General features: G+C 39.9%; 1 protein-coding gene across 1 annotated transcript in view; it reads right to left on the bottom strand.

Annotated features, from left to right (window-relative positions):
* The window catches only part of DNMBP (dynamin binding protein), a 74,564-nt gene extending 66,485 nt beyond the window's left edge, over positions 1–8,079 (bottom strand). The window contains exons 1-2 of the mRNA XM_065894122.1: positions 7,935–8,079; positions 6,293–6,415 (exon numbers count right to left, since the gene is read on the bottom strand). Of these exons, the coding sequence (XP_065750194.1) occupies positions 6,293–6,415; positions 7,935–8,079 (268 nt within the window). The remainder of the gene's footprint in view (positions 1–6,292; positions 6,416–7,934) is intronic.
* Positions 8,080–17,105: the final 9,026 nt, after the last annotated feature.

Below are 17,105 nucleotides of genomic sequence, written 5' to 3'. Positions count from 1 at the left end.
TGCCCCAGTTAAAAAATTACCCTATAGTTTTGCAGCAAACTGTTTTGCAGCAAACTTTTAATTATCTGATTATGAACTATTCATTTTGTAGATCATCAGTTTTAACTTTTTTAACTAGCTCCACGCTTCTAACTTCCTTTCGTCCTCTAATTTCTTCTCTCAAAATATTTATTCCATTCGTCACTTACTCTTTGCTACCTCATCCAACTCCCATCATATCTCTCTTAAACCTCGCCCCAGACACTGTCTCTTCCAGTCTACCAAATCATTCATGCCAAACTAAGATTACAAATGTACCCATTTTATCATATCCCTCCCCTGCTCAAAAGTTTACCATGAGGCATGAAGGCTTCTTCCTACCGCCTAAGGCTTCTACTCTAATAATCCTATTATTACTACGGGAAATATATTTTAAAAAATAAGTTTGCTGTGGACACTCTCCAAAGAGGTTTAGTTAACTAAGCTACCAAAAGGCTACTCTTATGTTTTCACCTCAGTGCAAACTGGTATTCACATCCAGTCACAACCACCCCTTGCCCCATCCCCAGCTATCCAATATTATCTCACCTCTGAGACCCTATTCCACACAAGGGGACTTTCATTGTCTCCTATAGAAGCCTCTCCATCTGAAACCTTAGCATGCTTCCCTGAGAAACCTTAGAAGCCTACACACATCTTGGCCATCTGTAGCCTACTAAAGAAATGATCACTTATATCAACAATTTTGACACTTGTATTTTTATGTACTACACAACTTCTAATGTAAGATTTTGCATTTACTGGTAGGCACCCAATACATTTTCACTGATTTCATGCTGTTTCGCTTAGAAGTCCCTGAAAATAGGGTCTTGGTCCTATATTTCTATTTTCCTTTAATTCCTGATTCAATATCCATTGGTCAGAGCTTGGGGTCCTGAGAATTACAAGTGACTTTTTCCCCCACTAGTTCTAAGGCCACTCCATCAGGACCACAGAGGGAATTCACTGGAGACATGGCTACTGTTCAGACACAGTAGGTCTTTTGGTGATTAAGAATAAAAGTGTGGGCTTCCCTGGTGGCACAGTGGTTAAGAATTTGCCTGCCAGTGCAGGAGACATGGGTTTGAGCCCTGGTCTGGGAATATCCCACATGCCGCAGAGCAACTAAGCCCATGTGCCACAACTACTGAGCCTACGCTCTAAAGCCCACGCGACACAACTACTGAGCCCGCGTGATACAACTACTGAAGCCCGCGTGCCTAGAGCCCGTGTTCCGCAACAAGAGAAGCCACCGCAATGAGAAGCCCGCATACCACAACAAAGAGTAGTCCCCACTCGCCAAAACTAGAGGAAGCCAGCGTGCAGCAATGAAGACCCAACGCAGCCAAAAATTAAAAAAAAAAAAAAAAAGAATAAAAGCGTGCCAAAACTCCCACTCTCCTGGCTTTGAAATGAACTGGCTTTCTTTCCTTCCTTCTGTCCTTCTTTCCTTCCTTCCTTCCCTCCTCCCTCCCTCCCTTCCCTCCTTTCGGCTGTATTGGGTCTTCGTTGCTGCGCGTGGGCTTTCTCTAGTTGCGGCGAGCAGGGGCTACTCTTCGTTGCGGTGTGCGGGCTTCTCATTGCGGTGGTTTCTCTTGTTGTGGAGCACGGGCTCTAGGCATGCAGGCTCGGTAGCTGTGGCTCGCGGGCTCCAGAGTGCAGGCTCAGCAGTTGTGGCACACACGCTTAGTTGCTCCATGGCATGTGGGATCTTCCCAGACCAGAGATCGAACCCTTGTCCCCTGCATTGGCAGGTGGAGTCTTAACCACTGTGCCACCAGGGAGGTCCCTGAACTGGCTTTTTGCTTGTTCGTTTGTTTTGTTTTGGTTTTGGTTTTTTTTGCGGTACATGGGCCTCTCACTGTCGTGGCCTCTCCCGTTGCGGAGCACAGGCTCTGGATGTGCAGGCTCAGCGGCCATGGCCCATTGGCCCAGCCGCTCTGCGGCATGTGGGATCCTCCTGGACCGGGGCACGAACCCGCGTCCCCTGCATCGGCAGGCAGACTGCCAACCACTGTGCCACCAGGGAAGCCCTGAATTGGCTTTTTTAAACCTGCAGAATTAGAATATTTTCTTGTTTTACCAAATCTTCATGAAACCCATATAACAGGGTTTGTTTTCTTATTTTCAGTTGTTTTTTTCAGACTGTTTTTTCCCTTTCCTTCTTTCTTTTTTTTTCTTTTGGCCATGTGGCACAACTTAGTTCCCTGACCAGGAATCAAACCCATGTCCCCTGCACTGGAAGCACAGAGTCTTAACCACTGGACTGCCAGGGAAGTCCGAAAACAATGTTGTTTGTTTTTATTTTGGCCGTGCCATGCGGCTTGCAGGATCTCAGTTCCTCAACCAGGGATCGAACCAGATCCATGGCAATGAAAGGCTGGAACCCTAACCACTAGGCCACAAGGGAACTCCCTGGGTGACTGTTTTGATAAGCTTTATTACCTGGCAGATTGTCATTCTGTTGATTATTTCTATATAATAAAGGTTTTGTTTGTTTTTTTTAAGTCACAATTTAGGCCCTGAAAAGCACTTTAGAGATAATTTTGGTGAACACTTTTATTTTACAGCCTGCCCTGTTACTGAGCTTTTTGCATTCCTATGCCTTAGGAATAGAGGCTGCTTAGTGATCATTTCTAAATTTCAAAAACAACAATAAGAGGAACTCCTGGAATAGAGTGAACAAAAGAATAGGAAGTGGGGTGACTCTTAGGGTCAGCCTGAGCCTTTTGCTTATGCACGATTAATCCTAGCCACCACGTTGCTTGTTTCTTCCGGTTAGATTTTTTTATTCGAACAAGAAATGCATTAAGAATAAGATGATAAGAAAGAATGAATGTCCTAGAATCTGAATATAAGTAGTTTGACCCTGCAGTATAAAGTCCCTCACTGAAATCTACTGCCCAGGGACTCTGTACTCTATGCAGACCTACCACTCTTTACCTGGGTTTCCACACGAGCCATATCAGAACCTTAATCCTGATCTCTCACACACATGGCACCACAGATTTATGACACAAGTGCTTTAACTGATAATTATCATTTATCTATCTATTTATTTGTAAATAAGTTTATCAATTTAATTTTCATTGGTCTTTTCTGGGAGTTGAGAGGTGGCCTAGAAGCATGAGCTTATAGACAAGGGATAAGCATTCTGTGTTGTGTCAGGCAATTAAATATTTCATTGCTCTCACTAATTTTTTTTCTCTCCTCTTTCTCTGTCTTTTCCTTGTTGTTTTGTTTTTGTTTTTTGTTTTTTCTCTCTTTTTCCCCCTCTTTATTTTCTAGGACAGCACCTACATTGATCTAAGAGACAAACTTGTTTCTGAATTTAAATATAACTCAAAATACAGGGAACAGACCAAAACAAATGGAAAGCTTCGGGAAAAGGAGAAAGGGTGACACCTGCTGGAAGAACCACTGGTGGTCTGGATTCGAAATAGAATCTCCCAGGGAAAATGTACATACACACAAAACTTCACATAATTATCAGGAAATAAGGTCCCCCGAAGCACATCCATGAACCCCAAGAATCCCAGGTTGAGAATAATAAAATAGGTAATCTTTATTGGGTGCTTACCCTCTGCCAGATGCGTTACATGTATAACCTCATTTAATCCTCACAACTACCCTGATGTATGTATTATTATTTGCAGACAAGGAAACTGACGCCAAGAGAACTTAAGTAATTAGTACAGAATCACAGTTATTGAGTTGTGAAATTGGATTTAAATCTAGGGCCATCAGAATTCTTATCCCCTAAACTATACTGCCTGCCCTAAATACATATATATTTTTAATAATATAATTTTATAGTTAAAATATATAATTTTTTCTCTTATAACTCTCAATATTTCTGCAAGATAAGTAAATAACAACTAAAGGCAGCATGGTAAAACAAAACAGATCTCAAACATTATCCCACATGCTCTTAAAGGTTTCCAAATCCCTCCTGACATATATTAAATCACAGAAGAGGAGAAGCTTCACTGCTACACTGAAGGACCAAAGGAAAGGCAAAGAAACAGGGAACTGGATTAATAGTACTAGAGGACAGGGATAAAGGAATGTATATACTCATGAGCGGAGACACTGATCTAATGGAAAAAGCAGAAGGGCCATTTTCAGTCTAAGAAGTAGAAGGGCCATTCCAAGCAGTAGACTTAGATTCAAGTCATAAACTGTATATAGTATAAAACAATACTTTCATTTTTTTTAGTGATTTTGTTTCTAACTAGTAAAATATGTTATATATATAGAAAACAAGAGGAATTAAAATCATTTCTGTGTCTCAAGCTAAACTTCCCAGAAAAAGACAAATTGTATAGATACACCTACTTTCCCCATCCTCAGAGGCTATTATGTTCAAATCGGAAGACATACAGAGCTAAAATACGTGAACAGCATAGAAGGAAAGAGAGCTGAATAGTCAATGTGTTTACTGGCAGCACAGTATCACAGAAGACAAAACCACTAATAATTAGTACATCTCTTTCTACTCTCTCTTTTCCTATGTATCCCCCCTTGCCCTGCATCCTCTTCTTTTGAGCTCTGCTTATGTTTTTCAGCTCCACAGCCTTAACTTGTTAAAAGATAGTCAAGATAAGATCTACAGACTCCAGGACCCAGCCTGACCTTGAGTCAGTCTTGGTAGAGGTGACTTGTGGCTGAAAGGTCCACACCAGGGTTTTCCTGAGAATCTCAGGTGGCTCTGGGATTCCTGAGGTGGATTTTAACTTCAAATCAAGTTCAGAACATATCAGTCCAGTCTTCCCAGGAGAGGCATTCAGCAGAAAATCTGTTTAGTACCTAAGACTTGACTATGCAAGATATATTATGAAGCAAAAAAACTAATTCCAGAAGCCACTTCCTCAAATTCCTCAAATGTTGTAGACACACTGTATATTCCCACATAGTACATTGTTATACACAGTATTTGCTCCAGGAACCAGGTGTAGGAAAAAACAATGCCAGGCCACCCACATCCTCTGCACAGCTCTGGTGGAAGCCACTGTGCCTTTGCTTCTACCAGACCCTCTGAATGGTCTGATGTGGACTCAGCCCTCCTATGGGAGAGCTGTGAGTAGGGACAGACGAGGCTCCCTCCTATAACATCTTCATCTATTTCTGTCTGTCTTCCCAACGCGGATTAGCAAAAAAGCACACAGAACAGAGGTAGAGGCTTAGTGTAAAGTGAAGGCAAGAAACTCTGAAAGCTGATTTTGAGGATTAAGGTCAAAGCTCAATATTCCTTTCTTCTCACTGACTAAGGGTTAGGGACTTTGCTAGGTCTCTCTCCCCACCTCTGCACTCTCTCTGCCATATGTGTACACAGTTTAAGAAATTAAGCCTATCCCTTTAGTGCCATACTCAAAAGAGTGACAACAGTAATAACATACCTAATAAATTATACAATTTTGATGACTGTTGTGAGTCATCATAAAATTGCACTGATCATAAGCTTCAGTTTGTGGAACACTACTGGCTTCTGTGCTTAGGCAGAAGTGTATGGACTTAATCAAGTACATGTGCCGAAACGGTTTAGTCACTCTTTAGACGTTCATATGTCTATCAGAGTGTAAGAAGTGAGAAATACTTGGAATATCACTGAGACATGGCTATGACCATCCGTTTTAAACCACTTCCCTTTAAACTGGTTCTGATGAGAACTTTAATAACATTACCTAATAGTTAAATAGCAATGGGGCTGTTTTGCATCTCTCTCTTAATTTGCATACCATAATTCCTGCTCTACTATTATGCATTAATAAATAGTATGTTGTTAGCAAAGTCATATCAATTTTTACGGGAAAAAAAGATAACTGTAGTCTGAAGTGTAGCTACAACCTGGGGCAGTAGAAAGAGAATACTGGACTTACAAATAATCAGGTGATGTAACTTCACATTCTGAGGCCAAAACTTCTCAACTGCAGGTAACATTCTTTGAATCTCATTCGCATTATTATTATCACTTTTTTAAATGGTAAGTGGAGGAAGTCATTATTTTTTAAATGCAGTTAATAATACCCACTTTGCTACCTGCCAGGTCTGTGCTGAGAATGAAATGAGAATGTATTTGTGAGAAAAAAATGCTGTGGAAATTATGAAATGCTACTCAAATATAAGGCATTATTATTGTCAGCACTATCTTGGTATTACTGAAGACTCTCTAGAGGTTAGTCACATAAAAATTCAAAAAAAAGATCTAGTTGTCAAAATGGACTGACTCCACCAATCTTATTTTAAACAGTCTACTCTTGGATGATCAACTTACCTCGATGGAGGGAAAGGCTGTTCAATTCTAGGGATGTAAATTCACAGATACAGACAAACAGTCTCTCGCCCTCTTTTAGACTGGGAATGGTAACAACTTCCACAAAACTGCTGGGGAACTGTCCTGAAAATAAAAGCAAACATTTCCAATATTAAAATTCCTTTTTTCTGTCTGTGTACCAGGACAAAAAACTTTTTTCTGAGCCCATTTATAAACCCTGAATTGAAAACTCACTGAGTACTCATCACTGGAGAATATAGTATAGAAAACATGCAGTGCACAAAATCAGGTGCATGCAGAACACAGAGAGTGCAATTCAATTCAATGAGCATTTACTGGGTGTCACTCTGTCAAAGGCACACTGCAGAGGGGAAAATGAGTAAGACAGTCTTGGCCCTGAAAGATCTTAAAATTTGATTCAGATATAAAATCTAATTCAGACATAAACAATAATTCAGTTTGAAATCCAGTGTCACATCCTAGGTACACAAATTGCTATGGAAGTTCAGAGAAGGTAGGAAATGGGTCAGGAAGAAAATGAAAAGTTTTATGAAAAAGACTAGAGTTGAATCTGAAGACTGGCAGGGTTTTAACAAGTAATAATAGACAAACAGGGCCTGTCAGTTGGAACACATTGGAAAGTTTAGTTGATTCCACCTTCTAACTATCTCTTGCATCTGTTCACTTATCTCCAGATTCACCACCTCGGTCCAAGCCATCAGCACCTCTCACCTGGATTACTGCATCCACTTCCCATCCCACCTCCCTGTCTTTGGCTTTGCCCTTTCCTACCATTCTTCAATCTGCAGCATCAAGCCTTCTAAAAGACAAATCTGATTGTGCTTAAAGCACGTTTACAGTATCCTGTTTCCACAACTCCTTTCCATGGCATGCGCTGTCCTCCATGATCTAGCTTCCGCTCATCTCCCCATGCCATCTCCCCCTGCTCAACCATTCACACTCCATATGCCAGACTGAACTTTCTCAGTCCTTCCATGTTCTTTCTCTCTCATTCCAGGGCCTCTGAATAAGCAATTCTCTCTGCCTACCCTCTTTGCCTTGCTAACTCCTACTCACCATTTTTATCTCAGCTGAGATGTCACTTCTACTGGGAAATAATCTATCATCTCCCAAATGTGGCTTAAGTAACAATAAGAGTCTGTTCTAAGGATTGTATGATATACTCCAGCCCAGACTTCCATAAATATATATAAGTTAAAGATTGGATTTAACATAGATGCATAGTGTGGGGGAAAACCTTCCAGCCTTCCCTTGGCAAATTCATAAAAGAAACTGGTGCTAACATGTTTTCAAGAATAGAAAAAAGGAAGCCAGGTGCATGGAAAGTGGGAGTTAAGTGCATCTAGGGTAGAGGGCAGATTTAATAAATTTAGGACACCCACGAATCTAGGAGGGCAGCTGGTACCTAACCATGTCAACCTTTTAAAGGAACCAGTAAGGAGAGATGCAGTGATAACAGACATTCTCTCCTTGCTGGTAGAAACCACAGTAAACACACACAGAAAACACAAAAGGATCTGAAGTGTATTTATTGGGCTTCCCCTTAAACCTTTATTTTTAATATGGAAAGAAGGGAGGGTCTGTGGTCTATTTTGTACGTGAGGAATTATGAACCTCTTACCTGTCACATCCTCTTTCTTTCCTAGAAGCCAAAATTCATCCACCACTGCCAACACCTCAATAACATCTCCCACAAAGAGCGGCAGTTCTTCTGATACGCTAGGGCAGAAGTCAAAGATGGCTCGAACCACTGAGCCAGCCTCCATCTTTTATAACCTGGAAAGAAAGGTCAATAGAAATGGGAAAGCATAAGTATTTAAGACACTGTAATATACATTGGTATCTTGAGAATTATCATTAAGATATAAAGTATCTTATTAATAATAAATTATTACTAAGATATAAAGTATATATAAGACTACTTATAATGAAGTCAAAGCTAAGCAAATAAGAAGTTTGTACTTTTAAAAAATCAAAATACTGGGCTTCCCTGGTGGCACAGTGGTTGAGAGTCCGCCTGCCAATGCAGGGGACATGGGTTCGTGCCCTGGTCTGGGAAGATCCCACATGCCGCGGAGCAGCTGGGCCCGTGAGCCATGGCAGCTGAGCCTGCGCGTCCGGAGTCTGTGCTCCGCAACGGGAGAGGCCACAGCAGTGAGAGGCCCGCGTACCGCAAAAAAAAAAAAAAAAAAAAAATCAAAATACTGTCTCATTTCTTTAAAAACAATAATTTCCTCATATGTTTTCATTTAATTCTCCAAGTCATTCTGGAATTGAAAAAAAAAGTGACTTATAGCTATGTGGAATAGAAAACATGCAACTTGGAAATGCAGACTTTCCAATATGCTTTAAGAAGGCAATATGGGAATTAACATTTTTAAGGTACCAGGCAAGAGGGTACTCTTAAAATATGGTATTTAAAAAGTAGGGATTTAAAATATGGCATTTCATCTATTCCCCATAACTATCTTTTTTGCTTATCTTTTTCCCTTTGTATTTCCACATGTATTTATTTTATTTTTTCTTCAAGTTTTATTGAGATATAATTGGCATACAGCTCTGCATAAGTTTAAGGTACAAAGCATAATGATGTGACTTACATACAACATGAAGTGATGATCACAATAAGTGTAGTGAATGTCCATCATCTCATACAGATACAAAATGAAAGAAAAAGAAAAAAACGTATTTTTCCTTATGACGATGGCTCTTAGGATTTACTCTCTTAACAACTTTCATACATAACACATAGCTGTGTTAATTATATTGATCGTGTTGTACATGATATCCCTAGTACTTATTTACCTTATAACTGGGAGTTTATACCTTTTGACTGTCTTTGACCAATTCCCACCCCTCCGCCCGCCCAGCCTCTGGTCCCCACAAATCTGATCTTTCTTTCCATGAGTTTATTTTTGAAGTATAGTTGACCTACAACACTGTCAGTTCCTGTTACACAACTTAGCGATTCAATATTTCTATGCATTTCAAAATGATCACCACGATAAGTCTAGTCATATGTCACCATACAAAGATATTAGTTATTAACTATATTCCCCACGCTATACCATGACTCATTTATTTTACAACTGGAGGTTACTTCTTAAACTCTCTCACCTATTTCTTTCCTCCCCTCACCCCCCTTCCTTCTGGAAACCACCTGTTTGTTCTTTGAATCTATGACTTTTTTTGTTTTATGTTTGTTCATTTGTTTTTTAGATTCCACATATAAGTGAAAACATACAGTATTTGTCTTCCTCTGACTTATTCATTTAGCAGAATACCCTCTAGGTCCATCCATGTTATTGAAAATGACAAGATTCCATTCTTTTTTATGAATAATATTCCATTGGCATGGAATATTCCATTCCATCTTCTTCATCCATTCATCTATTAATGGGCACTAAGCTTGCTTCCATAGCTTTTGTAAATAATGCTGCAATGAACACAGGCGTACATATATCTTTCTGAATTAGCTTTCTTCAGATAAATACCCAGGAGTGGAGTTGCTGGATCATACAGTAGTCCGATTTTTAATTTTTTGAGGAAACTCCATACTGTTTTCCATAGTGTTTGTACCAATTTACATTCCCACCAACACTGCATAAGGTTTCCCTTTTCTCCACATCCTCGCCCACACTTGTTATTTATTATCTTTAACAGCCAATCTGACAGGTGTGAGATGACATCTCATTGTAGTTTTTCTTTGCATTTCCTTCATGTGCCTGTTGGCCACCTGTATGCCTTCTTTGGAAAAATGTCTAGATCCTCTGCCTGTTTTTTAATTGGGTTGCTTGTTTTTTTGATGTTGAGTTGGATGTATCATTTGCAAATATCTTCTCCCATTCAGTACGTGGCGTTTTCGTTTTGCTGATAGTTTCCTTTGCTGTACAAAAGCTTTTTTTTAATATAAATTTATTTTATTTTTGGCTGCATTGGGTCTTGTTGCTGTGCATGGGCTTTCTCTAGTTGCAGGGAGTGGAGGCTGCTCTTTGCTGCAGTGCACGGGCTTCTCAGTGCAGTGGCTTCTCTTGTTTCAGAGCATGGGCTCTAGGCATGCGGGCTTCAGTAGCTGTGGCACACAGGCTCAGTAGTTGTGGCTCGTGGGCTCTAGAGCGCAGGCTCAGTCGTTGTGGCGCACAGGCTTAGTTGCTCCACGGCATGTAGGATCCTCCTGGACCAGGGCTCGAACCCGTGTCCCCTGCATTGGCAGATGGACTCTCAACCACTGGGGGAAGTGACTGAGAGCTTTTTCATTTGGTGTAGTCCCTCCCCACAGCTATCTTAAAGATGAGGGTACTGAGGCCCAGCAAGTTAGAATATTTGTTCAAGATCACAGAGCTTACAGCAGCAGGGCCAGGATTCAGACTGAGTGCATTCCGGCCTCTACCTACTGAGACTGTGCCTGTAAAAAAACCGATTTGACCTGAAGAACAGCAGCAGGACCATACCTCAGTGGCCCAGATTTAAAATGCATTGAAAAAGACAAATCCATAAGAAGAATAAGAAAGGGCTATGTAGATGGCACCTCCAGACAAGCTTTAGTACACTATACCAGATCAAGAATGTGTTTTCGGTTCAAGGACGCCTACGGCCCAAACTTGCATACTATCTTATGGTGTCTGCGCTGTAATAAGACAATGTGTCTGTTACTTTGTGTCAAGAGAGCCTAAGGACATGTTAAGCAATAGAAAGGGAGGCAATAAATAGAGGGCATTGCCATCAGCCATGATTACCTTACACTTCTCCAAGGTCTTTTGTAAGGAGTGGCAGAAGATCTCCAGAGTATCCAGGTCCCAAGCCTGTTTTTCTTTATTTGCCTCAAGTATCATTTGGTGTTGGCAGAGATGAGGATTCTAACTTTCATCTCACATATAACAATAAACAACATCAGAAAGCACTAAGTGCCTAATTACAAAAAAGGATAGTTATAGCTCTAAGTTTACAGTCTACAAATGATGTGGACAAACATTTAGGCACATAAGAAACTGTTCAGTCCGTTAATGTGAAGGGCCTATAAGATTTTAATGGCACATGCAACACACATATTACATATTTAATTTGAACTGTTGAGTAAAAAGAGCTTATCTTTGAGTTACTGAAACTTTTTTTCCTATAATGAGATGATTTGGGTACACAATGGAGAAGAGAAGTAGCTAGTACCATTCCCCACATCCTCTCCCACCACATATTTTCTTTAAGTATTAAAAAAATATAGAATTAAAATCACACACTGAGGAGGCAGCATAATGTGAATGCAAAGTACAAGGCTCCTTGAGTCAGAGAAATCAAGGTTCAAATCTCAGCTCCACTAGTTATTAGCTTTTTCACCTTGGATATATTACTTAAACTCTTTGGGCTTCAGCTTCCTTTTTCAGAAAAATGGAGATAATCATACTTTCAAAATAATCATCAAGAGGATGATAATGATAAAAATAATTATACTAATGCCTAGCATTTATTGAGCACTTACTATGTGCCATGCATTGTACTATGAATTCCCTCACTGAGTTCTCACAACAACCTTATTGTATATAATTGATTCCCATTTTGCTAGTGAGGATACAAGGTCAGAGAGCCTATATAACCTGTCCAGGTCACAAAGTCAGTCAGACATGGAATAGGAACCCAGATCTGCCTGTCTCCAAAGCCTTAATCAGTATGCTAATAGTGTGAAAGGACCTAAGCCAGCACCTAGGTGCTCAATAAATGTTAGCAGTTATTACTAAACATCATTCCCATAATGAGCTACAAGGTCAAATGTGTACCACCAATACAGCATCACCAGAATGTGATATTTCAAGTATATAAACTCTACAGAATTTACCATTTCAACACGTCAAAACGTGGTTAACTTTGACCATGTTTTTAAAATAGGCACATTATATACACCCTTGCCTTCTTCAGTAGAAGAAAAGACACTGAACATGAACTTAGTAAGTTCATTATTAAGACCATACCTTACTGTACTCTGCTGTAATACAAAATACCAGTACTATGTAACTTTTAGGTCTTTCTCTTTTAATGTCAGCTTTCCCTTTGCTATCACTTTATTTCCTCTGTCAACTTTTCTACCTCTTTCTAGATTGTTGTTTATAATCTGTTAGGGGGTTGGAGGACCACACACACACCACCAAAATTATTTAAAGTTTCCAGATAAATAAAAAGTAAACATGCGCCAAATGAGAGGCTAACAAACTCTTCTGCAGTGGTAAAGTACATGTGGTAGTGCTAGAGTCCTTCAACAGTTATTTTTTGTGTGCTCTGAGGCCCCTTTCTTATTTTCTGGCTGTCTTCCAGACAGCTGAAGTTGCCAGATGTCAAATTTCCACATAAGGGTGGTGCCATAAATATTTGTTCCCTAAAACAAACAACATTTTTCAAAACCCTTAGCCATCTATAAGTTATTAAAACAATTCCTCAAGGTTGAGCCAAGTAGATATTATTTTCCTTCTACTACTATATTTTCTCAAATTCCATCTCACTGTCAGACTAAATATATACCTCATTATCTAAAGTATCAAGTAAAGAATTAGCATAAGCCCCACAGGATAACTTAGAGACCTACCCTGTTACATGGAGGAGTAACCTTTGTTATTTGAAAGAGTTAAAGCTTCTCCCTGAGAACCTTCCTGCTTTACCAGAATATGACTCAGAAGCAGAGGAGGGTCTGGCTCAATAAATACTTTTACTGACTGACCTCCCACCCTATTGGAAGGAGTGTGTAATCACTGAGGAATACACATCCTGGAAGGGTGATGAAATCAGAGCCTGGCTAAACTACATGATTTGTGGGTGAGACCAGAGAGGAGATCTTTATGTCCTCTGTTTTATGTGGAATATCGTGAATTTCATCTGTCTTCCCTGTATACACTATAAAAAGCAACAATTATTGTTTTTGTCTGGGCCATTTTAGAAGCCTGGACTGGGAATTCCCTGGCAGTCCAGTGGTTAGGAGTCAGTGCTTTCACTGCCGTGATCCGGGTTCAATCCCTGGTCAGGGAACTAAGATCCTGCAAGCCACACAGTGCAGCCAAAACAAAAAACCAAAAAAAAAAAAAAAAAAAGAAAAAACAAAACAAAACAAAAAAACACCCCAGAACATATGTTTTGAAACTCAGTCATAACTAGCTTATATATGAACTGTTCCACCAACTTCAGATGGAAGTAAAAAGAACTACATTGGAAATCAGAAAGCAGATGGCCTTGAGAGAAAGCAGAGGAAATAAATGCCTGTATGGCACAAAGTCTGGGACATCAGAAAGTTTGCTATGAAAACAACGCTTCTTCTCTTGCTGGTGAATGCCAGCCCTTCTACCTTTGCAGAGTCACTGCATTTGAGGTGTAAAGATCCTTCATTCTTCAAACGCTTACAGGACGTAAAACTCTATGAGGGAGGAGATTTTTGTCTGTTTTGTTCACTGGTCTGGAGTAATGCTCAATGAGTAATTTTTGGTGAGCAAATGATTTATTGAACTTTAGGAAAATACATGGAACTGTTCATATCAAAATCTCTACTTCCACTTACCTGAAACTAAAGTAACCATCTCTCCTCCACAGTTTTACCTTCCAGCTTCAGTAACAGTGTCATATAAATCTTTCAGACCAAACGTTACAATCTTGCACTTCTTCATCCTCTACAGACCACAGACAGTAGGCTCAGCTCTCTGGCAAAGAGCTAAACCAGAACCAGGGTTCAGGTCTGTTTGACTCCAATGTCCATGTTCTTTTTACTATAAATGTTACTTCTCTTAAATCTCACTGGTTCTTCCTCCAAAATCTCTAGATTTCCTTTTTCCTCTCCTTAGTCCTCCGATATTGTATTATGAAAATCTTCAAACAGCCAAGTTGAAAGAATTTTACACCCACCACCTAGAGTCTACCATTAACAGGTTACTGCAGCCACTTTATCACATACTATCTCTCTCTCTATCCATTTATCAGTCCATGTTATTTTTTGATGCATTTCAAATATATTTTATCTTTGATGCATTTCAAAATAAAGCACAGACATTTCCCCCAGTACTTCAGCATATGTCTTAACTAGAGTTTATTATTTGTTTACAGTTTGTCTGTTTTCTTTTTGGGAAGTACCATTTTCCTCTCTTCTTGGCTAAAGATACAATTCTTTTCTCCCCACTCATCTGTCAGTGAACCTGGTTAATCTTTTAAACTGTCAATCTTTACATATTACACAGTTGCTAAGAATTTACAAGGTTTTCCTACTCTCTGTAATTCATGCACATATTCAACAAATATTAATCAAGCCAAACAGAGTCAATTAAATTCCCACGCAGACTAAAAATTTGGCTCTGCTGGGTAGACTAATCATTGGATGACCCTTTAACCCCATATTCTTTAAATATTTATTCTCTAATTCTGTTGGTGACTGACAGGAGCATTTAAACTCTCCTCTATTGTCCTAAGCAACTCAACTCCTATCCCAAGGTATCCACCCTACACAGGACAAAATAAGACCCTGCAGATAACCTGACCACTCTCTTAGAAGGAGATACTCAGGCTTATCTTTCAATGAGGGAGAGATCTAAAGAGCAGACAACTGTTTGGTTTTTCGTTTTTGTTTTTTTTTTTTTGCTGTGTTTGGTCTTTATTGCTGCTTGCGGGCTTTCTCTAGTTGCAGCCAGCAGGGGCTACTCTTCTTTGCAGTGTGTGGGCTTCTCATTGCAGTGGCTTCTCTTGCTGCAGAGCATGTGCTCTAGGTGCACAGGCTTCAGTAGCTGTGGCTCACGGGCTCTAGAGCGCAGGCTCAGTAGTTGTGGCGTGTGGACTTAGTTGCTCGGCAGCATGTGGGGTCTTCCTGGACCAGGAATCGAATCCATGTCCCCTGCATTGGCAGGCGGATTCTTTTTTTTTTTTTTTAACATCTTTATTGGAGTATAACTGCTTTACAATGGTGTGTTAGTTTCTGCTTTATAACAAAGTGAATCAGCTATACATATATCCCCATATCTCCTCCCTCTTGCGTCTCCCTCTCACCTTCCCTATCCCACTCCCCTAGGTGGTCAGAAAGCACTGAGCTGATCTCCTTGTGCTATGCGGCTGCTTCCCACTAGCTATCTGTTTTACATTTGGTAGTATATATAAGTCCATGGCACTCTCACTTCATCCCAGCTTTCCCTTCCCCCTCCCCATGTCCTCAAGTCCATTCTCTACGTCTGCGTCTTTATTCCTGTCCTGCCCCTAGGTTCTTCGTGACCGTTTTTTTTTTTTTAGATTCCACATATATGTGTTAGCATACGGTATTTGTTTTTCTCTTTCTGACTTACTTCACTCTGTATGACAGACTCTAGGTCCAACCACCTCACTACAAATAACTCAATTTCGTTTCTTTTTATGGCTGAGTAATATTCCATTGTATATATGTGCCACATCTTCTTTATCCATTCATCTGCTGATGGACAGTTAGGTTGCTTCCATGTCCTGCCTATTGTAAATAGAGCTGCAGTGAACACTGTGGTACATGACTCTTTTTTTTTTTTTTTTTTACATGACTCTTTTTGAATTACGGTGTTCTCAGGGTATATGCCCAGTAGTGGGATTGCTGGGTCATATGGTAGTTCTATTTTTAGTTTTTTAAGGAACCTCCATACTGTTCTCCATAGTGGCTGTATCAATTTACATTCCCACCAGCAGTGCAAGAGGGTTCCCTTTTCTCCACACCCTCTCCAGCATTTATTGTTTCTAGATTTTTTGATGATGGCCATTCTGACTGGTGTGAGGTGATATCTCATTGCAGTTTTGATTTGCATTTCTCTAATGATTAATGATGTTGAGCATTCTTTCATGTGTTTGTTAGCAATCTGTATATCTTCTTTGAAGAAATGTCTATTTAGGTCTTTTGCCTATTTTTGGATTGGGTTGTTTGTTTTTTTGATATTGAGCTGCATGAGCTGCTTGTAAGTTTTGGAGATTAATCTTTTGTCAGTTGCTTCATTTGCCAATATTTTCTCCCATTCTGAGGGTTGTCTTTTCGTCTTGTTTATGGTTTCCTTTGCTATGCAAAAACTTTTAAGTTTCATTAGGTCCCATTTGTTTATTTTTGTTTTTATTTCCATTTCTCTAGGAGGTGGGTCAGAAAGGATCTTGCTGTGATTTATGTCATGGAGTGTTCAGCAGGCAGATTCTTAATCACTGCACCACCAGGGAAGTCCCCTGATTCTTAAATCTGCAGTGATTTTTTTTTTTTAGTGCCGCAAGGATACTTTAACACTTTCTATGGACTGAAGACCTTGGCAGCTACCTTTTAATCCATTTTTGCTCCCCTGATGTACCAAGGAATACTCAAGATGATATGAGATAAGCTGTAGTTCCTGCCCCCAAGAAGCTTAGCTTAGTCCCCACCATTTCCCCAAAATATGTTCTGAGGACACTTATCATATTGCACCCAAATACAAGAGCTCTATGGTCATTATAAACCTGGGAAAGGCTATAAGCCATATTTCTCTCTTGGAGGGGCATAAAAAATAAAGACTGAGTCAATCCAGGCAAGAATCACTTTTTAATCCAGCTTTCCTAAATTTTCTGGCAAAGCACACTTTTTTCAGGTCAACCTTCAAATTTTTAAAATTGTTTCTCACCCCACTTATTCATAAATAGTCCTTGTGCAGTCCTAGCCAATCAAAATGCTCTCTGCTCCCATAAAGCACTTTCTGTCCAGAACTTGTTCTTTCTTTACATGCTGTTTCTTTTTTCCATGGGGGGTTCCACTGTCTGTCCACACATTTAAACTCTCCCCACTCTCTACTGCTTCCAGATGATGCCCTTCTCTCTT

The sequence above is a fragment of the Phocoena phocoena genome, chromosome 16 (genome assembly GCF_963924675.1).
Source record: "Phocoena phocoena chromosome 16, mPhoPho1.1, whole genome shotgun sequence".
In the NCBI taxonomy this organism is placed as follows: domain Eukaryota; kingdom Metazoa; phylum Chordata; class Mammalia; order Artiodactyla; family Phocoenidae; genus Phocoena; species Phocoena phocoena.
Note: the sequence above shows the minus strand (reverse complement) of the source record. Positions and strands in the feature narration are given on the sequence as shown.